This window comes from Leuresthes tenuis, unplaced genomic scaffold, assembly GCF_036924035.1.
Source record: "Leuresthes tenuis unplaced genomic scaffold, fLeuTen1.0.hap1 SCAF_3, whole genome shotgun sequence".
In the NCBI taxonomy this organism is placed as follows: domain Eukaryota; kingdom Metazoa; phylum Chordata; class Actinopteri; order Atheriniformes; family Atherinopsidae; genus Leuresthes; species Leuresthes tenuis.
In genome coordinates this window covers 36,352,423-36,376,578 of record NW_027325357.1, presented here as the reverse complement: position 1 = coordinate 36,376,578, position 24,156 = coordinate 36,352,423, and the positions used below count along the sequence as shown (strand labels likewise).

The window sequence follows — 24,156 nt, the reverse complement described above, 5'->3', positions numbered from 1 at the left end:
TGTCTATACAGTGTTACAGGCTATGCAGGGCATTTTCTCAGTCTCGCTCAGATGAACGCATCATAGGAAACCTGTGTCTTGCGCAAGGACACTTTGACGTGTGGTCAAAGGCAACCAGCCTTCCATTTGGTAGATGATTGCTCTTCCTCCTGAACTAAAGCTGCCCTGTCAATGAATTACTGGCCAATTGACAAAATGGCTTTTAGAAATCTCATCCAGTTATATTTTCACAATCTGACCTGTAAAGATTTTTTATATTTATCTATTTATTGATTTTCATTTTATATGAAATGTACCCTTTTTCATCAATAAAATCAATCATAGAAGAGAAAGACATGCAAAGAACATGAAGGCTTCATTAACAACATATATGTCAGGAGCACAGACAAAGCAATTAACTTCTGTTCGCAGCAAGATATTAAATCTTTTGTATTTTGTCTCCAGTCAGAGAGATCACAAAGAGAAAGAGGAAGAGTTTTGGCAATCAAAACATGTAAAGAGTAAAACAGCGAAAAAAAAATCACTTTTTGTATAACCCAGCTAAAGGACAGCAGGGTTTACAAGTAGTGGGAAAAAAGGAAAAGGGAACAAATAAAGAAACATAATGACACCAAGTGAAGTCACCAACATTTTAACACTATAGCAGTTCAACAACAAAGAGGGAAGCACAAAGAGAAACATTAACCGTTCAGAACATGTGCAATACGTGTCCAGAAAAAATCCATTGAATTACACAGCTAATGTGTGAATTAAAAAAGAATATGTTGATGATACCAAAGACAATGAGCAAAAAATGGAGCAACACAGTGAGAAACACAGGAGAAAAAGAGAAGTGCGAAGCAACAAAAAAAGTAAGTGTGTCACTAATTTTTCTGTTTTCTTATAACTTGTGTGATCAGCAAAAAAAATTTTTCATTGTAAATGTCTGGGTTTTTTTCAATCGAAACATCATTTTGAGAGTTACATCCACAAAAGATGTAAGATGATCAAGTTAAGCCTTGTTGTAGTGTTACAACTCAAAGACAAGTTTTAGAGTTGAAAACTTACAGAATTGAGATATGGGTGCATCAAGCTGTGGCGTTGTGACCCTCCTGGAGTTGAGTTTCTGGACCTGGGTGGGAGGCACTGGTTTGTGGGACTGTCCAGTGGCCCTGTACATGGCCTGAACCCATAAGATACGGTCCTGCTCGTCATCACTGGCAAAGATCACAGTTTCCCCTTCTTTTACAGCATTGAAGAATGTCCGACCACCATCTAGGCCTGAAGTATAGACATTAAAAGTAAAAGATATAAGTGAGTGAGGCTAATGAGATCAACATTATTACAACACTGACAAAAATTATCAGAATTGACAAGAAGGTAGCCTAAAGGCAGTTGCTAATAATAAGCAAAAAAATCTTTTTAAAGTTTTATGATTAAAAAAATCATAATGTTTTCCTCTTAAGAATGCTTACATTTGAGATAGAAAACATTAACGTGATATTCATTGTGTTTATTTTCTAAATACATTGGATAAGAACAAATGATACTCTGAGGCTTTTTCAATTCAACACCCTAAATTTAATGCATTAACAATTGTCAATTGAATGGAACCAGATGTTTTGGTTATTGGCTGAGACACTGGGATCCTGGACGACCACTGGCATTTGTAACATAAGAACCACCCCGAGAGAAGTGGGAGCTGTCAGAATTGTTGAAGAGCAGCAGATAGATTCCATTATCATTTTCTTCACTGCCAACCTCAGGTTTCTTTTCAGCACTGACTAAGTATCCTAGCTCTGTTGAGCCATTGAGTATTCCTTTAACTGTCAGTAGTGATGACTTCACCAGATTCTTCACCAATTAAATTGTTTCAATCAGAGAGAAGATTAATGGAATCCTTCCCACTATTATCACTGATGTATCATTAAGTGCAGCAGCTTTAGAAGTATCTTTAGAACCTGATTTGTATTTAGACAGCTTCTGTCCAGTTGATCTATCTGAGCTAACAACAGCAATAGTCTCTTCTAAACCATCAACTTGTATGTTAGAACCAATCCTAACCAGACTGTTCAAGGAGGTTTTCCCCTTAATCAGTACTTCCATATTGGATTTGATCAATCGGTCTTTGTTGACAGGATATGTACCTCAGACTTTTAAGGTTGCTGTAACTAAACCTTTACTTAAAAAATCTACTCTTGATTCAGAAGTGTCAGCTAATTATCGACCTATATCCAATCTCCCTTTTATGTCTGAAGTTCTTGAAAAAATTGTTACAGCTCAACTTTGTGAGCATTTACATTGAAATAATCTGTTTGATAAGTTTCAGTCAGGATTCAGAGGGCGTCATAGCACAGAAACTGCACTGGTGAAAGTTACCAATGATCTCCTCTTAGCCTCTGATAGCGGACTTGTTTCTGTGCTTGTCCTGTTGGATCTCAGTGCTGCATTTGATACGATCGATCACAGCATTCTGTTACAGAGACTTCAACTAGTTATTGCAATAAAGGAACTGCATTAGACTGGTTTAAGTCATATTCATCCAACAGATTCCAGTTTGTTAATGTAAATGCAGAATCTTCCTCACACATCAGAGTAAGTCATGGAATTCCGCAGGGTTCTATGTTTGGAATCAATTTTTTAATCTTTATACATGCTTCCATTAGGTAACGTTATAAGACAGCATGGCATAAATTTCCATACATTTCCATAGCTATGCTGATAATCCTCAGCTATACCTATCTATGAAACCAGATGGAACCATCTGTTGGTTAAACTACAGGCATATCTCTAAGACATAAAGAGCTGCATGACACTGAATTTTCTGCTTCTAAATTCAGATGAAACTGAAGTTATTTTCTTTGGACCTGAGCTCATCATGAATTAAACTGTCTAGCTATATAGCTACTGTAGCAAACTCAAGAGTGGAATAATGTGGAACTTAATTTTTGGGTCTTGTGTTTTGTGTGGGAATATTGACTCAAAGACACTGATGTGGGATTTCCATACCAGTAAGAGACAGACATTATCTTTATTTACATTTCCTTTGGAGATGATTTGAAGGTGCGCTCTCCCACAAGACACCCCCTATTGTCACAGTCTATGTTCATGTCACAGTTTATGTTTTATTAGTCATGTTTTCAGGTTCTGTTCTGGTCATGTTTTTTCCTCTGCCACCTAGTTTCACTCACGTCACCTGCTTCATTGTTCACAGCTGCACCGCATTGACTGATCACTCCCTCCACAGTATTTAGTCTCCTGGTTTCCTTTCATTCACTGCAGAATCCTCACTATCCTTTCATGCCTTGCCACAGAGAGATAAGTCTGGTTATGCCTCATAGTCACGTTCCTTTGTTTATTCATAGTCATTGCTCATAGTATTTATTCATAGTCTTGTTACCACAGTCTTGCCACCGTTAATCATAGTTCTGTTTTGTTTGTCATAGTCTTTTTTTGTCAACGGTTAAGTATTTTTGAATCTGGCTCTGCCGCGCCTTTTGTTCTTGCTTTTTGCTCCCTGTATTGGAATAAACCTTTTGATTTTTGGAAAAGAGCTGCATCTGGGTCCTACCTCACCACAGTCCTTGACACCTATCTGCCATAATTTATCTGGAGGACATTAACGCTCTGGTATGAACAACCAAGTGAATAAACAAAAGAACCCTTTCATGTAAATGTAGAGTTAATCTCTTAAGACAGACCAAATGTTTTTTTTCCCTTCCTGGACATGTAAATAAAGGAATACCTTGGCACCGATCTTCCTCTTTCATCTAACAAAAGGAGAAACAGACCCCCCACACCTCCATCAACTATCTTACTCAGAGTCATTCTCAGCTGGATAATTGAAAGTGCATTAAATGTGTTTTATGCCTCTATACTTTGAGGTTTTCATTGATATATATCAGGCTACATTTTGACACCTTTTTCAAGATTGAAGTATGAAAAGGATTAAATCATTAAAAAGAGAAAAAAAAATTCTATGGAGCCACATAGCCATCTCGTGCTCAGTCACACAGAGTAGTTAAACCAAAAATAATAACTCATTTTTAAATAAAATTTATATGATCTCAATTGTTAATCGATGTTCCCTGTTGTTGTTTTTTGCAACCCATTCTGTTAAGCACAAGACAATAACATTGTTTAGTTCTTATGTTTGTAACGTCACAGATATCCATCTGGATTTGAAAGATATTTAAAATTCACGAGTGATCCATGTTATTTCATTTCAGAAAATGTTGTTTTATTTAATCTTTTTTTTAATGTCTTTATTTGATATCTTACTAACCCCTCTGAACAAACATCCGTGTTAAGACAAAATAATGGAGAAACAGAGTTTTCTTTGTTTTATCAAAACTCTGAAGACGAGAATTAAAAACTTCTGATATTGGATAGACTATATCTGGGCCTGAAGCCCTCCCTGACTTCTGAGCTCAGCTCCAACCTTCTCTATAGTTGGACACAGAGGTCGTAACCGAGGGATGGCGATAGGAGTGATGTTGCTATCAATCATAGAGATGGAGGTGGGGGTGCAGCTAGAGAGAAGAGGGCGAGTGGTGAGAGTTGCTGCAGAGGTGGAGGTAAAGCTGGACTGAGGAGGCCAGGCGGTGGGAGCTGCTGTAGAGGTGGATGTACAGCTGGACAGAAGAAGCCTGTTGGGGAGAGTTGCTGAAGAGATGGAGGTGCAGTAATATGCATTTGTTGTTGTAGTAGTTGGAGTAGTAAAATGCATTTGTTACTTCAAGTTTGAATTACTACAATACTTTATTATTGGGCTGCGCCAAACATTCACTGAAAAGCCTCCAGCTGATCCAAAATGCTGCAGCCAAAGTTCTGATGAGATCTATCAGCAGAGATCATATTTCTTCAGTTTTAGCTTCTCTCCATTGGCTCCCTGTTAAATTCAGAATAGAATGTAAAATTCTACTCCTCACATATAAAGTTCGAAATAACTAAGCTCCATCATATCTTAAAGATCTTATAGTGCCACATTTTCCACACAGAGCAATTCTCTCTCAGACTGCAGGTCTACTTGTGGTTCCAAGAGTTTCTAAAAGTAGAATGGGATGTTCAAGTGACCCCGAAACATCCCATAGTTACCACCCGGTCTGGTGGTATAGGGCTTGTTGTTCCCGCTTTCCTATCCTCTTAATTCCGAGCCGTTTGAGGTAGATGGCCACCCTTCTGAGTCTGGTTCTGCCAGAGGTTTCTTCCCATTAAAACAGTTGCCTTGTGCTTGTGTTTCGACTGCAATCTGTTGGTTTTCTTAGCGTGGCATTTGGGGCTGTATGAATTGGATTTTGATTTGATTGGAGTATGATTGTATTAGAATTAGTTGGATTCTTATTGGCTTCAATTGGACTACATCTTTGAAGTTTTGAGATTACATTGTTTTGACTTGGTGCAATATAAATAAAACTGAAAATAATTTAACTGTTTAATAATTTAAAAATTTACTGTTAATGAGCTGAGATTTGAGGCCTATTGTTACCTCTTTGATATTAAGAGTTTATCAAGTAAATTTCACCGTAAAAAACACAGTTATAGATCCATAAGGTGGATTTCTAATAGTTAATTTAGCTATCCAAAATATGAATTTATGCATTGCAAATATATATGGTCCAAATGTTGATGACCCCTCATTTTTTCACTTCACTCTCCGATCACTCAGATAACATCATAGGAGAGGACTTTAACATGGTTTCTGACTCAGGAGTAGACAAACTCAGTACTTGGTCTTTGTGATGCTTGGCGCTCCCCACCACCGAACTCTTAGAGAATACACCTTCCTCACACCAGTACACCACTCATATTCAAGAATAGATTATTTCTTAGTTAGCAGTTCCTTGATGAGTGATATTTCAGGCAGTGATCACGCTCCAGTTTCTATCACACTGAAGAATAACAGAGTTACACCATCAGCTAGTTGGAGATTTTAATTATTTCAAAAGGAAATGGTCTGTATATTTAGAAAATAATGACCTGCCAGGAAGCCGGGGAAGCCGGTTTATTCTCTGGGAAGCCGGAAAAGCAGTTATGAGAGGCAAAAAAAATCTCTTTTTCATCAAATAAGAAAAAGAGGGAAAGTTCAAGGATATCAGACTTATAACTCAGGATTAAATCATTAGAAGTTGCCTACAGTGCCTCTGAAGAGGAACACATACTGAATTAATGAAGAAAAGCTAAACTTGAATTAAAATAAATTGTTGATAAACAAACACAAAGACTTCGCTTGGAGAACTTTGAGCATGGCGATAAATCTGGAAGGTTCCTAGCCAATCAACTAAAGATAAACAAAGAGAAAACAACAATCACTTCTGTTAAAGACTCAAAAGGAAATGTCACCCATGATAACTCCCCATTAGGGTAGCAGAATTTTTAAGCATCTGCAAAAATATATAAATTATTGTCAAAGATAGATGACACAATTTCTCTACCATCCTCAAAATGGGAGGCAGATCTATCCATCAGTTCTAATCATAACTTCTGGCCACAAATATGTTTGAACACTATCCTACAGCTCATACAATACAAAATTCTTCACAGAAACACATTATATTCAATTCAATTCAATTCAATTTTATTTATATAGCGCCAGATTACAACAATTGTCATCTCAAGGCACTTAAGTAATATAGTCCAATTCAAGCCAATTGGAATTCAATTCATTGTAATCATGATCCAATTAATTCTTATAGAGCCAATTAAAAAAATTTATATCCTAGCTAAGGAAACCAACAGATTGCACCGAAACGTGTCTTCAGTCCAATCTCCCGTCCTGAGCGTGCCTGTGGCAACTGTGGAAAGGAACGACTCCCTTTTAACAGGAAGAAACCTCTGGCAGAACCAGACTCAGGAAGGGTGGCCATCCGCCTCGACCAGCTGGGGTTTGAGAAGACAGAAAAGAGGGAAAAGAGGGGGGAAAAACACCATAACGCCATTCAAAGGATATCTGTTGGAACAGGGAAACATAGGTTAATAATCACAATAATGTCACATGTACATAAAATCAATTGTGAAATTAATCAGGGGGAAAAAGAGAGCAAAGTGAGGAAAGGTGTGACAGATGAGGTCCCCCAGCAGTCTAAGCCTATAGCAGCTTAACTATGGGATGTTTCAGGATTACCTGAGCCATCCCTAACTATAAGCTTTATCGAAAAGAAAAGTTTTAAGCCTAATCTTAAAAGTGGAAAGGGTGTCTGCTTCCCGGACATTTACTGGCAGCTTATTCCACAAGAGAGGGGCCTGATAACTGAAGGCTCTACCTCCCATTCTACTTTTAGAAACTCTGGGAACAACAAGTAAACCTGCAGTTTGGGAGCGAAGTGCTCTGTTAGGAAAATATCTTACAATTAAATCTTTAAGATATGATGGAGCTCGGTCATTAAGAACTTTATAAGTGAGAAGAAGAATCTTAAATTCTATTCTGAATTTAACAGGGAGCCAATGAAGAGAAGCTAAAACTGGAGAAACATGATCTCTCCTGTTAGTTCTCATCAGAACTCTGGCTGCAGCATTTTGGATCAGCTGGAGGCTTTTCAGAGAATATGTGGGACAGCCCAATAATAAGGAATTACAGTAGTCCAATCTTGAAGTAACAAATGCATGGACTAGTTTCTCTGCATCACCCTGAGACAGGATGTTCCTGATTTTAGCAATATTACGAAGGTGAAAGAAGGCAGTCCTAGAAACCTGTTTTATATGTGAGTCAAATGATAAATTCTGGTCAAAAATAACTCCAAGGTTCCTCACTGTAGAACTAGAAGCCAAAGAAATACCATCTAGAGTAACTATATAACTAGACAATTTCTCCCTGAAGCGCTCAGGTCCAAAGAGAACAACTTCAGTTTTGTCTGAATTTAAAAGCAGACAGTTCTGAGTCATCCAGGTCTTTATGTCTTTAAGACAGGCTTGTAGTCTGACCAACCTGTAGGTTTCATCTGGTTTCATAGATAAGTACAGCTGAGTATCATCAGCATAACAATGGAAATTTATGCCATGCTGTCTGATAATGTTACCTAATGGAAGCATGTATAAAGTAAAAAGAATCGGTCCAAGCACAGAACCCTGAGGAACTCCATGACTTACTCCAACGTGTGAGGAAGATTCTTCATTTACAAGAACAAACTGGAATCTATCAGATAAATATGACTTAAACCAGCCTAATGCAGTTCCTTTAATCCCAATAACATGTTCAAGTCTCTGTAACAGAATGCTGTGATCGATCGTATCAAATGCAGCACTGAGATCCAACAGGACAAGCACAGAAACAAGTCCGCTATCAGAAGCTAACAGGAGATCATTGGTAACTTTCACCAGTGCCGTTTCTGTGCTATGATGCACTCTGAATCCTGACTGAAACTCTTCAAACAGATTATTTCTATGTAAATGATCACAAAGTTGAGCTGCAACTATTTTTTCAAGAACTTTGCACAAAAAAGGGAGATTGGATATAGGTCGATAATTAGCCAACACTTCTGAATCAAGAGTAGTTTAATTAAGTAAAGGTTTAATTACAGCAACCTTAAAAGTCTGAGGTACATATCCTATCAACAAAGACCGATTGATCAAATCCAAAATGGAAGTGTCAATTAAGGGGAAAACCTCCTTGAACAGTCTGGTTGGGATTGGGTCTAACATACAAGTTGATGGTTTAGAAGAGACTATTGCTGTTGTTAGCTCAGAAAGATCAACTGGACAGAAGCTGTCTAAATACAATTCAGGTTCGAAAGATACTTCTAAAGCTGCTCTACTTGATGATACATCAGTGATAATAATGGGAAGGATTCCATTAATCTTCTCTCTGATAGAAACAATTTTATTGATGAAGAATCTCATGAAATCATATATTATACATTATACAGGACAAAGGATGCTCAGGATGGGTCTAACACACTCAAACATCTGCTCACCTTACACAGATAACACACAAAGCATGATTATGCACATGCTTTGTGGTTTTGTGCGCCTGTCCAGAAGTTCTGGCTTGAAGTCTGTGAGGACCTATCAACATGGCTTAAGTGTAGCATTCCTGCATGCCCCACACTATGCATACTGGGTGACTTAAACAATATCAACATGGAAATGAACTCCGCACACATGGTCCTCAAAGTGCTATGTATCGCAAAGAAAACTATGTCTGCCCCCTCAAAACATCAGTTGGCTGAATTTAATTCTCTCTGGTCCCCGCTGATTAGCTTTATCACATAGTGGTGTTGGGTTGCTGTCCCGTCGCTCTGGGCGGTTGGGTGTGTGCTGTGGGGTTTCAGGTGTCTGGTGGTTTCTAAGGTCGTGTGGACCGGGTTGTTCATTGCTGGGGGGCACGGTGTGTCAGGCTTGGAGGGCAGTTTTGGGGGCTTGCAGGTGAGGCTGTCTTGCGGCATGGGGTGGGGTCACTTAAGGGCCCTGGGTTGGTGGCCGCTGGCTCAGGGCCAGGTGGCCGAACTGCTCTGGCATGGGTGGAGGTGCTGGGTCTGGGCCCTGGTGTCTGGGCGATGCCTTGCGCCCCGGGGGGGAGCCCTGCCTGTGCCTGGGGGGGGGTCTGGGTTCCCCTGGGCACGCCAAACTATGGGTGGGTTGGTGCAGTTCCTGGTGCCTGGTTGCTCTGGGACCTCCGATGTGTCCGCAAGTCTTCTGTCTCAGGCCCGGGCTGCTGCGACTGGTGTGACTGCGTGGTTTGTTTGTTTGTTTGTTTGTTGTTCTCCTTGCTTTATTTGTAGAGGTCCTCTGGGGTGGGGTGAGGTGGATGGGTGGGTGGGTGCCATCTGGGTGCACAGTAGCTCCCCGAATACGTTCGCTGCATGCCCCGAGCCTGGTGGACATCAGGCCCTCCTGCCCTGTGGCAGGTCACAGGAAACGGGGGTGCCTATTGCAGCCCCTCTCCCTTCTGACTGTGTACATGTGTGAGTGTGTGCTGTGTACAGGACACAGCACACACTCACACATGTAGGGTTTTGGGGGCGTATGTGTTCTGTGAGGTGTAGTGGACGGGGCGACGTAGGTGGTCCCCTTTGCTGCACTCTGCGGTTCCCCGCCCTTGTTTTAATTAGACCGTAGACATTACTACTTATCAGACACACATGCACACACATTAGGTCTTGGGGGTGGTAGCACTGAGTGGCATCTGGTGGGCGGGGCTCTTTGGGTATGTAGGATATTGAAGAGCCAGAGGGGCGAGGGGAGGGGTCTTCCCACACCCCTGTTGCCTGGTTGCTGCCCGGGGTGGGAGGGGCCAGGAGGATGAGTTATTCTGCTGGTTTGAGTTCTGTGGTGGCTGCTGGCCCCCTGGTGTGTCCGCTACGCCACACCCCAGCGGAGTTGAACGAGGGGGAGCATTGCCTCTCCCCACTGCTCGCGGCTTCACCCACCTGTGGGCATGTCTTGACTCCCGGTGCACTTGGCCAGGGTCACTGGGGCATGTGCATGCCCACTGTGCTTGGCTGTTTGGGGCGCTTGGCCCTCTTGGGTATTGGTTGGGGCCTCTGCCGTGGGGTTTGGGGGCGCTCGGGCTCCTGGGGCCCGGGTCCAGTGCACGGCCCATGTCTGGGTGGCTGTGCCATGTGTATTGCACGTTTATGCACACACACACATTCATTAGTACAGTAGCATGCCCTCTAAGCAGTTGATGTGTTATCCTGTGGTTTCAGGTCATCACAGTTGTGTTGTATGCAATTGTCGCTACTTGTGCTTGTGGTAAAATGGATTTGTACTTGTATAGCGCTTTTGTAGTCTAACTGACCACTCAAAGCGCTTCACTACATGCCACATTCACCCCACTCACACACACTCATACAGCACGTCTTAGGATATGTAACTACATGCTTTTTTCTAATCATTCGTACACACATTCATTCCCCAATGATACACTGGGAGGCAATGTGGGGTTCAGTGTCTTGCCCAAGGACGCTTCGACAGCCCGGGTGAAGCCCGGGGAAGCCAGAGTCAAACCACCGACCTTCCGATTGGTGGGCGACTGCTATTCCTCCTGAGCTACAGCCCCGTGGCTTGTCGTCTGTTTTGTTTTACAGGTATAGCAGCTGGTTGTCTGGTTTTTCTTTCTATTTTTGTTTTGTTTCTTCTTCTTTGCTCTTCCTCTTTCCCTGTCCCCCGGTCTGGTTCGGCACTATTACATGTTAAATATTGTAACAAAAACAAATAAATAAGCAGTTGATGGGTATCAAGGGGAGCTTTACATTTATAAAGCTGGACAAACGATACTGTTATCGGCACTTTTTGAACATCTAAATGTCTACCTAACAGTCGCGTAATCATAACACTACCGCCGCCGATAGGCAATGACGCGGTTACTTAGGTGGTGGTTACAGTTGCAGATGAAGAGACAGAGATATAAGTGAAGCTCTTCTTCTTATCTTGAAAAATAAAAAGTTCTTATCCACAACCAATAAACCCAAAAGGACTCAGCTGTGAGTTTATAGTCCAACATTCATCTAAGCTCAAGGATAATCTTTAAAAAAAAAACATTTCTTTCATCAAGAAAACATATCACATCTGTCCTCTGGCAATATAAGAAATTGCTTTCTTTTCAATTTCTTTCTGTTTTAATGTCTTTTATTTAAGCAGCCTCATCTGCACATGTACCAGTCAGATACTGTTCTAAAAGAAGTCAACAAGTTTTGGGAAATATGCTTACGCAATTCATTCCCATTTGTAGTAATATAGAAAATAATAATATTATATTTTAATTGTAGTGCCATTTACATCGCAAGATCGCAAAGGGCTACAGTTTAAAAAAGAAATTAAAAACAACTAAGCAGTTCAGTATAAAAGTAAAAAGAATTTGGCAGACATTCCACAGGAGGAAAACTTTGTACTCAGTCCTGAAGCTAATGGAGTAAGTGGGTGATGTGCTCATATTTGTGAACTCTCATCAGGATCCTACCTGCAGAGTTTTGGATGTGTTGGAGCCTCTGAAGGCTCTTACTAGGGATTCCGATGAGAAGTTTATGTTTATGTATTTAGCAGACACTTTTATCCAAAGCGACTTACAAATAAAGATATAACGAGCTATATAAAAAGCTAACAAACTACATAGAAGGAACCCACTAGTCTGACAATGTCAGAGGTGACGGAGTAGAGATAGGGTACAGGCATAGAAGGAAGCGCAGAAAGATAAAGTGCAAAGATAGAGGGGGTAGGGAAGTACAAGGTAAGTGCTAGGATAGGAGATGCTCTCTGAAGAGCTGGGTTTTCAAGAGTTTCTTGAAGATAGACAGGGACGCCCCTGTTCTGGTAGTGCTCGGTAGGTCATTCCACCATCGTGGGATGACACATGAAAAGAGATTGGATTGTCTTAGGCGTGGTGTAGGCACTGCTAGACGACAATCCTGGAACGAATTGAGGGACTGAGTTGTGACATAAGCCTTTGCAAGAGCATTCAAGTAGATGGGAGCCGTTCCATTAAGCACTTTGTAGGCTAACATCAGTGACTTGAATTTGATGCGGGCGGCTAAGGGTAGCCAGTGGAGTTCAATGAACAGAGGGGTGGCGTGTTCTTTTAGGCTGATCGAAGACCAGACACGCCGTCGCATTCTGGACCACCCGCAGAGGTTTCATAGTACAGGCTGGGAGACCAGTTAGGAGAGCGTTGCAGTAGTCAAGGTGGGAGATGACCATGGCCTGCACCAGGAGTTGGGTGGCATTTTGGGTTAGGTATGGTCTGATCTTTCTTATGTTTAGTAATGCAAAGCGGCATGAACGAGCAACCGACGTAAGGTGATCTTTGAAGGTTAGTTGGTCATCAATCATGACACCCAAGTTTCTAGCAACCTTCGATGGAGCAAGAGATAGGGATTCAGTTTGGATGCAGATGCTGTGGTGTATGGTTGGTTTGGCTGTGAAGACAAGCAGTTCAGTTTTTGGGAGGTTAAGTTGGAGGTGATGGGCTTTCATCCATGTTGATATGTCAGAGAGACAGTCTGAGATTCGTGCTGAGACCGTGTGGTCGTCAAGTGGGAATGACAGATAGAGCTGGGTATCATCAGCATAACATTGGTATGAGAAGTCATGTGATCGGATGATGTGTCCCAGTGAGTTGGTGTATGTGGCAAAGAGAAGAGGTCCCAGTACTGAACTTTGGGGGACCCCTGTGGCGAGGTGGTGCGCTGCAGAAGTGTGACCAAGCCAGGATACTTTGAAAGACCGACCAGTGAGGTATGATTCAAACCAGGAGTGTGCTCTCCCTGTGATGCCCGTGCTAGAGTGTATGGACAAAAGGATACTGTGGTTGACAGTGTCAAATGCAGCTGATAAGTCGAGCAGGATAAGTACAGAGGACTTAGCTGTTGCTCTGGCTTCTTTTAAGGCTTCTGTCACAGCCAACGGACCCGTTTTGGTGGAGTGTCCACTTTTAAACCCAGATTGGTTTGGGTCAAGGAGGTTGTTATGTGAGAGGTAATTGGTGACCTGCTTAAAGACCGCCCTTTCAATGATTTTAGACAGAAACGGGAGGAGAGAGACTGGCCGATAATTTTTCCACATGAGTTGGAGGGAGGGAGGGAAGGTTTCTTGAGCATTACATTACATTACATTAGTCCAGTCTGGAAGAGATAAAGGCATGGACGAGCTTTTCAGCATCTGAGAGGGAGAGAATGGGACAGAGTTTGGAGATGTTTCGGAGGTGATAAAAGGAGGTCTTGCAGAGATGGTTGATATGGGATTTAAAGGTGAGTTGGAGGTCCTTTTTATGCCAAGATTTGTGACTGATGATGAGAGAGGGATATTGGAGCCAGAAAAGGTGATGCTGGTTATTGGTGATGATTTGGTGTGGTGAGGAATGCCAACCAGGATGGCTTCGGTTTTAGAGCTGTTTAGGTGGAGGAAGTTGTATCCCATGCATGCCTTTATCTCCTCCAAACAGATAGTGAGTTGAGACCAGGAGGATGGCGATGATGAGGGTGGGGCTGCAGCAGTGGTATTGATATAGAGCTGTGTGTCCTCTGCGTAGCAGTGAAATGAAAGACCATGATGGCTGATGACCTGACCGAGGGGAGTGAGGTAGAGGATGAAGAGGATGGGACCAAGAACTGACCCCTGGGGAACACTGCAGGTGACTTTGTGGGGGTTTGAAGTGGAGTTGCCCATGGAGATGTATTCTGTCCGGTTTGTGAGATATGAATGGAACCAGCTGAGGGCAGTGTCAGTGAGTCCAGTGGTGGCATGGAGCTGGTTTAATAAGATGGCATGGTCGACAGTGTCAAATGCAGCAGATAGGTCCAGGTGAATGAGGAGGGAGGGGGAGTCGGAGTCTGATGACATCACAAGGTCATTTGTGACTTTTACAGGAGCAGTCTCCCATTTGTAGTCGAATGGATGTGGTTTAGTCAGTAGGACTAACAGAGATGCCATTTCTGGACACCGTTTCAAATTCAATAATGTGGCACCTCAATGGACAGTTAACATTTAGAGGAAGAGTGATATAAAAAAAACTGACTACTTAGGTGTCTGATTTATATACCAAAGGGTGCAAGGTAGCAGAAAAAAATTAAGCAGAGAGGGGTGGTTAAGGTTTCTCTTCTCTCATTAATCCGATAGTTGGGGAACTGAGGAGCATGTAAAGCTGTCACTCAGACCGCTTATTTACACTTTGGATACTACAGTATAGTATCGATAAGAGTATCGATAAATATCAATATCGATAAGTAGTATAGATATCGTATCAATAAAATCATAATGATATACATCCATAGTCAATGGTCAAACATCTAGCCAGAGGCCTGTACTACGAAGCAGGATTAGTGGCTTTGTGAGTTAACTTCAGGTTGAACTGTGGATTTTCAGTATCGTAAAGCTGGTTAACCTCTTACCAGGATGTATCACCATGGTGATTTACTCTGGAAATCAATTCTGCCCCAGACCAGGTTATCACCTATATGAACCCAAATGCAGACAACAGGCAGGAGCAAGATGGAATTTAATTAATGAGAGTATTTTAATATAAATGAAACAAAGCCACTGCCAAGGCAGGATAAGTATACAACAATAGCAATGGCATTATAAGAATGAAACAAAAGAGAAAATCAACAGAAGAACTGACAAACAAACTTACTGACTGAAACCAAGACTGAAGACGGCAAAGGACATGAAGAAAAACACGAGGGATGAGTAAAAGCATAAAATGATCTGGCAAAGCACAACTGAAAACGAAGCATCTGTATAAAGAGGGAGCTAATGACAAAGTAAATGACAAGTATAGCAATGAACAGGGCAACCCAAGTGTGACCAGGAGAGGAAGTAAACCTGAGTGGAATAGAGAGGAGACTCTAGAAAATAAAAGACCAACAAGGAAACCAAAACATGGAAAAAGCCAGGAACATAAGAAAATACAAAACACAAAGATTATGACAGTACCCTCCCTCTAAGAGAAAACTCAGAGACACCTGGGTCAAGATCCAAACTTAAGAAGTAGAGGCTTTCACAGAGCACATCAACTCGGTGGGCAGCAACATCAAGTTTACAAGGGATGATGCAAAAGATCACAAACTGCCCTTTTTAGACTGTGCCATGCACATTGAAGAGGACAGAAGTCTTTACACTGAGGTTTACAGGAAACCCATACATAAAGACCAGTACCTGTTTTTTGACTCACATCATCCACTAGAACACAAACTGGCTGTCATCAGAATGCTACACCACTAGGCAGAGAGTGGACCTACTAAGGCTGAGGGAAAACAAAGGAACATTAATGCTTGAAGGAAGCTCTTCAAACCTATTGATACTCAAACTGAGACTTTGCCAAATCAGCAAAGACAAATGGACCAAACCACACTGGTAAAGAAGGTAAGAAGAACAGATGCAAACATACTGCAATTCCATAGGTGACAGGAGTCTCAGAGAAACTTAGAAGGATCTTCTCTAAACATGACATTCCAGTGCACTTCAAGAACCCAACAACACCCTCAGACAGAGACTGGTTCACCCAAAGGACAAAACACCCAAACAAAAAGTGTTGTCATGTATGCTGGGCAGTCTTTGACAATGACTAAACATACAATGCATGGCTTTGTGATTTGGTTGGTCTTACCAGGCTGAGGATCGGTGTAGTCAACTGTGTAACCATCTAGCTGAAGAAGTTCCACAGGCTCTGCCTTCTTCTCTCTGTAGCTGCACATGGCAAAGGTATACTGACTCACCTGTATTAGTAACAGAAAGATGAAATTTTCCATTAACAGTTACCACATAAAAGAATACAACAAGTCAGATGTTAACTACAAACCATCGACTCCTCACAAGAAAGGTATCATATTTATAATATTCATTAAAGTGGACATATTATGATCATATCCAGTCATTTAATTCTTATTATACCATGGTCTGGGTGAATACTCCATTCTGATTGGCTGGAGGGTGTAGGTTAAAAAGTGATTATGGACACCTAGGAAAGACATTCCGGTCAAATTGCCTGATTACAGTTCCAAATTATTGCGCTGGCTCAAATGCTAGTTGGTAACCATGGCAATGGAGAATCAACGTTATTTCAAGTTTATTTCTAAAAACGACAAGACAGACAAAAACAAGAGTGATTTTATCATTTCTTTTAACGTATTTGGTGAATATGATAACTTTGAAGACTGGTATGCAGAACAAGAACAAGAGAGAAGAGAATATGACCAGAAGAAGGAGATGCGACACAAGGAGGTGACACCGGAGGAATTGAACAAATTAGAGGATGACAAGGACTAGATAAACACAAAGAAAACCATCACATGGGCAGTGAAAACACTAAGAGACTTCCTGACTGACAAAGACATGGACATAAACTTTGAAAGCTACATTGCCCCTGCTCTCAATGACATTTTGCAACTGTTTTATGCGTCTGTCCAGCCGACCAAGGAAGGGAGAGAATACCAGTTGCCAGTTTGAGGAGTCAGACAGCCGGTGTCGTGCCAAAAAGTGATTGTCTGCCAGAATCTGACGGGAATGCAAGGATGGTGGAAGTTGGGTTTTTTTCCCACCCACAGCAGACAGTTGAGCGGCAGCGCAAAACCGCCTGCTTTTCTCTGGTAAAAGCAGGCGGTAATAATATGCAGAAACACAAAACTGCAGTATAATGTAGGCCTAATTGTAGCTTCGAAAGTTGTTTATCACGTAACGGCAATGACATGATAGACATGTCTCTGTGCTTGGTAATGTCTGATGACTTTGTGTAGCCCTGTCTTTGGAAATTAGACTAAAATGAATATGATTTACTGGTGGGTTTTCAATAAAGATATAATAACTTTTGCGACGATCCTCGTGACTCTGCATTGTTTTTTTAATCTGATCAGGGTCCTACATAGCATTTGCTTCCCATTTCGATGCGTTTTGCAGTTTTCAATCAGTTTTCACCTGTCAAAAATTGATTGAAGGCCAGATACAGTTACTCAAAGGTGATTTCTGCCTAAATATGACTTGGTCTCATTCAGAAGCTTAATAATAAAAAGATCTGAGCTCACAGGACAGCTTGAAATTCCTTTAAAGGACCATTACAAAACAAAAAGGCCATTTGTACCTGACAAAAATTGATTGAAGGCCAAATACAGTTACTCAAAGGTTATTTCTGCCTAAATGTGACTGAGCTGGGTCCTACATAGCATTTGCTTCCCATTTCGATGTGTTTTGCAGTTTTCAATCAGTTTTCACCTGTCAAAAATTGATTGAAGGCCAAATACAGTTACTCAAAGGTGATTTCTGCCTATATATGACTTGATTTAATTCATAAGATTCTGTAGTGTCAGGCTATCAGGATGTCTAACAATCCCTGAATGTAATACTATGGAAAACGCCAATGTGTAGCTCTGAGTCTATCATTAATGAATGCATGTGCGACAATGGGGCGCCATGTCCAGGAAGGGCCTTACAAAGCCAGACACAATCTCTGTCTTGTAGTTAGGACTATAATGTATAGCCCCCATGCTAATGACTGTCGAAATGATGATCACTGGAGCTAATTAACAGATATGGTCTCCACACTAATTGCAGCCAAAGATGATCAAAGGAGATCTGGATGTAGGGGAAAAGTCAGGAGTAGGAGGAGGGATATGAATAAATGGGTTTTTTAAAAAAGACAGGACAACGGACCCAGCCTCGGGTAAAATTAGTAAATAAGACATAATGGTGGAAGGATGGGGAAAATACGCCATATGAAAGGAGGGGCCCGGGGAGGAGCAGCCTCAGGCCCCAAATTGTATAAAAGATGGAAACTTTCAGAAGAGACTTCAGACTTAGCCCGGGCTACTCCTCATGTATGGTCATATTGTAACTCTGCAATAAACCATCATTGGACCGCGAACCAGCTCATCTTTGATTCTTCGTGACTTCTCATCTTTAAATACTGAGTATAGCATATTAGGTAAATTGAACGTCCACAGAAAGTCACAACAATTCATTATGTAAAGATCTGAGCTCCCAGGACAGCTTGGAACTCTTTTAAAGGACCATTACAACACAAAATGGGCATTTTCACCTGTCAAAAATTGATTGAAGACCAAATACAGTTACTCAAAGGTGATTTCTGCCTAAATATGATGTGATCTCATTCATAAGCTTCATAATGTGAAGCTCTGAGCTCACAGAACAGCTTGGAATTTCAAATGACCATTACAACATAAAATGGGCTTTTTCACCTGCCAAAAAGTGATTGCAGCTCCTTCCTTGTAACTTAAATATGTTTTCTGCCTCAAAATGACTGGTCTTTACCCTGAAACATCATATGTGACAGATTACAACCTCACATTATACCTCACACTAGCCCTTTACACAGTTTACAAGTCGTGAAAAGTAAAGAGATAAGATATATTCTTCAAAATATTACTGATGAGTGATATGAAGTGATTTTGAGACCGAACACCCCCTTCAGTCCATCATCAGGAGCTTGAAACAATATTTGACCAGTATAAAAAGGCTATTTATGCATTGCATTGGCCCCTTTAAGGCATGCAGGCTGCACATGCATGTACTGCGTGCACACAGCACACTCCACCAATCAACAGACCCTCTTAATTGACAGTGCATGCACTGGATACTAGATGCACTTGAGTGAGACATCGTTCATCATGGATCCCTGTCTCTTTGACCAAAGAAAGTCTTTCTTAATAGATGGAACTATCCCCCTCGGATTCTCTACAGTCCAACAATGTAATTTTTGTCGAAAGACAAAGGCTTTTGAAGTGCAAGGTGAGATGGGTCCTCGAGCTGACCTAACCTGATTATACATGTGTGGCGTCCGAGGGGCTTATAAATTATCTTAATCTTTATTTTTTCGTTTTGTAAGAAATGCCTGAATTTGTGTTGTTGGTTATAGAGATATAATTGTCTAAAAACATTTTAGATGCTGCAGCTCTTTGGGCTCTTTTTTGACGGTCTATAATTGACGGTTAAAGTTTCAATTTGGCATGAAGCAGTTGTAATTCTTGCTCTGAGCCACTGTGAACTTGTGCGTCTCTGAGTGCAACTGTGCATGTTGATCTAAGACTTTTTCAAAACATGGTCAGCTTGACATAGGCTACTTTTTATATGAGAAAATTCTTAAATGATTATTATTATTATTATTATTATTATTATTATTATTGTTGTTGTTATTATATTATTAATAATAATTATTAATTATTAAATGGCTTTCATGGTAAATACAAATACATCTTATTTCTAGTTGCTTGTAATTCAACACTCACTTTTTTTTTTACTTTTCACAGATGGTCAATTGTACGATCCGAGGTATAGAGGACAGCCTCATTGTCTCAAGGCAAAGGTGCTCCGTGGGAAAGAGGAGGCAGATTCAGTATTTGTGGACTTCCATGCCAGCAGTACTGGTGCACACTGTGGCCAGAAAAAACTAGAGAGGCAATCTCTAAAAGATTTTACTGGCCTGGCATAAACAGTGGGTCAGTATGAACCAATGCTATCCTACCATATATATATATATACTCCCTAAATGAAAACTTATTTTTATGAGACTATAAGTCACACAGATGTGGAAAATGATCATGTTTTTTGTCAGGTGAACCAGTGTACTGCATACCAGGCTAGCAGTGTCATTATCAAGCAGGAGGTAGAATACACACCAATAAAAGTAAAAATATAAATACATTTTGATAATATTATCTTTTACTTATAGATAAAATATGTTTGAAATTCAACTTATACAGAACATATGACATATATTTTAAAAGTGATATTTTATGTGTTACAGGTTGCCAAACCATTTGAGCTTATTGGGATGGACCTGATTGGCAAATTAAAAACAACCAAAGCAGGGAATCAGTACATTTGTATGATGATAGATTACCTGACGAAGTGGCCCCAGGCATACGCCATGAAGTCAAAGACTGCTGAGGAAGTCAATCAGTGCATCCTCAAATTTTTTTATCAGTTCGAAGCTCCTAGGAGGATCTTGACTGACCAAGGCCAGGAGTTTGTGAATGAAGTATATATGCTACTGACATACAATAAATATATAACAAACATTTATCATGAATAGAATTTTGGTAATAACTTATTTAAATCTTTTGAAACTGATTGAATAACTAAATCGTGTCTCATTCTTTCTATAACTACATTTAATTTCCTGTCTTTATTTATTCCTAATACAGATCAACCAAAATGTATGCAAGATACAGGAAATCCACAGAATCCTTTGCTCTCCCTACCATCCCCAGATGAATGGACTGGTGGAGAGGATGAATGTGACCTTCCAGAGGTATGTCTTTTATAACATGTGATAAGTATTGCTTTGAAATGTTGTTGGTTATAAAACAAACAGTATTCAAAACCTAAAAACTTTAGAAGTGCTCTATAATTTTACCTTTTTTCTCGGGCACTGTCAAAACTGGTACAGGAGAAGCCAGATGAGTGGGATAACCACTTGGATGCAGTCTTGTTTTGACTCAGGACTAAGCGCCAAGTCACTACAAAATTCTCACCGTTCTTTTTAATGTTTGGAAGAGAGGTAAGGTACCTCAGCGAGATCCCTGAAGAATACAGGGTGAGTTGCACTTTGTATGTTGAAGAAACAATGAACATTGTGTATATTAGTGCATATTAGTGCATATTATTCAGTCGGGATCACATGGTTCCTTACAAGGAGGAGCAAGCAAGAGTGCCACATAGGCTATCAGTGGATTGCACCACCATCCCGTCCTCCTCAGACCTGCCTACCATCCCGCCCTCCTCAGATATGTCTACCATCCCGCCCTCCTCAGACCTGCCTACCATCCCATCCTCCTCAGATATGTCTACCATCCCGTCCTCCTCAGACCTGCCTACCATCCCGCCCTCCTCAGACCTGACTACCATCCCATCCTCCTCAGATACGTCTACCATCCCGTCCTCCTCAGACCTGCCTACCATCCCATCCTCCTCAGATATGCCTACCATCCTGTCCTCCTCAGACCTGCCTACCATCCAGTCCTCCTCAGATACGCCTATCATCCCGTCGTCCTCAGACCTGCCTACCATCCCGCCCTCCTCAGACCTGCCTACCATCCCATCCTCCTTAGACCTGCCTACCATCCCGCCCTCATCAGGTCCATCCAAAAGCACCTTCTCTGGCTTCTCCACAGGGCAAAGGGCCACTGCCATTTCAGGTTGGATGCATACCTCCCCTGCATCCACAAACTCCACAGTCAACACCCCTGTCAGCAAGCACTTGTTTAATAAATGTATTCACTTTTATATATACTAACTCATTGTGACTTTGCAGCTTCGCTTTGCAGTAAGACGTATTGCATCACTTCCTGTTGCTTTGCGTGTGCACTGTGACATTTCTTGCTCCTCTTGAACTGCTAATAGTCACCTTATTTCTCCCTATAATTTACACATCTTGCACAGTTATCTCTATCGCATACTTGTTATATTCTAACGCTCACTCTTACAGATTTTTAGTCTTTATTTTTCACTTTTTAGCAGTGTGTCGGGTTCTCTAGCTTAGCATGGCTACCAGTTCTCTTCCTCCATCTCCTGCTTTCACCTGCTCCATGTGTCAGATGTTTAGTTACTCCTCTGCCTCCATTAGTGGTAACAGTACATGTAATAAATGTAGTCTTTTTGTAGTTTTGGAGGCGAGGTTGTTTGAATTGGTAGCTCGGCTCTGCACTGTTGAAAACCACCCGATAGCGAGCCAGGCCCCTTTAGCCAGTGCAGAGCCAACTAGCCTAGTTAGCGCTATCAGTCGTCCCCTTGCACCTCCCGAGCAGCTGGTACTTAAGAGCGGCTGGGTGACTGTCAGGAAGAGAAGTCATAGTCCTAAAGTCAAGCCCGTGGTTCACCATCAACCTGTCCACGTTTCAAATAGATTTTCCCCACTCAAAGACACACCCGCTGAGGACAAAACCCTGGTAAATGGCAGCTCTATAGTCAGAAACGTGGCATTAGCGACACCAGTGACCATAGTCAAATGTATTCCAGGGGCCAGAGAGGGCGACATAGAATCCTATTTAGAACTGCTGGCTAAGGATAAGCGTAAATACGGTAAAAGAGTTATTCACATCGGCGGTAATGACACCCGGTTATGCCAATCAGAGGTCATTAGAATTAGTGTTGCATCAGTATGTAATTTTAACAAAACAATGTTGGACTCCGTAGTTTTCTCTGGACCCCTGCCAAATCTGACCAGTGATGACATGTTTAGCCGTATGTCCTCATTCAATCACTGGTTGTCTAGATGGTGTCCAGCAGACAACGTGGGCTACATAGATAATTGGCAATCTTCCTGGAGAAAACCTGGTCTGATGAGGAGAGACGGAAGCCATCCCACTTTGGAAGGAACGGCTCTCATTTCTAGAAATATGGACGAATTTATTAGCCATCCAAAAACATGACAACCCAGGGTTGTGACCAGGATGCAGAGTTGTAGTCTAAAACACTTCTCTGTGGCTTCCCACCTGCTGCTGCCCCCCCAATCAAAAAACACAAAAGGAGCAAATCCTATTAACTATTAAATGTGGTTTTCTGAATATTAGATCTCTCCTTTCGAAGTCTCTGTTAGTGAATGACTTGATCTGTGATCATCATATTGATATATTTTGTCTTACAGAAACCTGGCTGCAGCAGGAGGATCATGTTAGCATTAATGAATCAACTCCCTCTGACTATTTAAATGTTAATGTTCCTCGAACCACAGGCAGAAGAGAAGGAGTGGCAGCTATCTTCAGATCAGGGTTACTAATCAGTCCATGACCCAAGATTAGTTTTAGCTCTTTTGAATCTCTGATTCTCAGTTTTTCCCACCCAAAGTGGAAATCAAAAAAACCTCTTGTGTTTGTTGTTGTGTATCGTCCACCTGGCCCTTATTCTGAGTTTCTGTGAGTTTTTATCACAGTTAGTGCTGAGTACAGATAAAGTCAGTGTAGTGGGTGACTTTAATATCCATGTAGATGTTGAAAATGACAGCCTAAATATTAACTTTAATTCTATATTAGACTCTATTGGATTTTCTCAAAGTGTTCACAGACCTACTCACTGCATTAATCATACCCTTGACCTTGTGCTGACTTATGGCATTGAGAGTGAACAGTAACAGTGTTCCCTCATAACCCTTTCTTGTCTGACCATTTTTTAATAACTTTTGAATTTACATTACTTGACTATATGGCTTCTGAGAAGAATTTTACATATAAAAGGTGTCTATCAGAGAATGCTGTAACCAGATTTAAAGAGTTGATTTCATCATCCTTTTCTTCACTGCCATGTGCAGATATGACAGAGGACGGCTACCTAAATTTTACTCCAGTAGAACTTGACTCTCTTGTTGACAGCACTATAGCTTCAATGCGTACAACACTGGACAATGTTGCTCCTCTGAAAAGGAAGGTAATCAGTCGGAGGAGGTTGGCTCCTTGGTATAATTCACAGCTGCTTTAAAGCAGACTGCAAGTAAGCTGGAGAGACAGTGGCGTTCCTCTAATTTAGAAGAGTCTCAATTAGTCTGGAAAGATAGTTTAATAACGTATAAGAAAGCACTTCGTAAAGCTAGAACTGCTTATTATTCATAATTGATAGAAGAGAATAAGAATAATCCAAGATTTCTTACAATTATATACAATACAATTGGCTTGAATTGGACTATATTATTTCCGTGCCTTGAGATGACAATTGTTGTAATTTGGCACTATATAAATTAAAACTGAATTGAATTTAATTGATCTCCATTTGCAAGCTTAAAATGTTGAGGCCTGAAATTGTATGAGC

At 41.1% G+C, this 24,156-nt stretch overlaps 1 protein-coding gene across 3 annotated transcripts in view; it reads right to left on the bottom strand.

The window, feature by feature from the left end:
- Positions 1–24,156, bottom strand: part of LOC140303956 (calcium-dependent secretion activator 1) — a 628,956-nt gene that overhangs the window by 419,065 nt on the left and 185,735 nt on the right. For all 3 annotated transcript variants that reach the window (XR_011915223.1, XM_072382952.1, XM_072382951.1), the window contains exons 8-9: positions 16,016–16,124; positions 1,048–1,260 (exon numbers count right to left, since the gene is read on the bottom strand). Coding sequence is in view for 2 of the 3 variants with exons in the window: in XM_072382952.1 (XP_072239053.1) it covers positions 1,048–1,260; positions 16,016–16,124 (322 nt within the window). In the remaining variant the exon portion in view is untranslated. The remainder of the gene's footprint in view (positions 1–1,047; positions 1,261–16,015; positions 16,125–24,156) is intronic.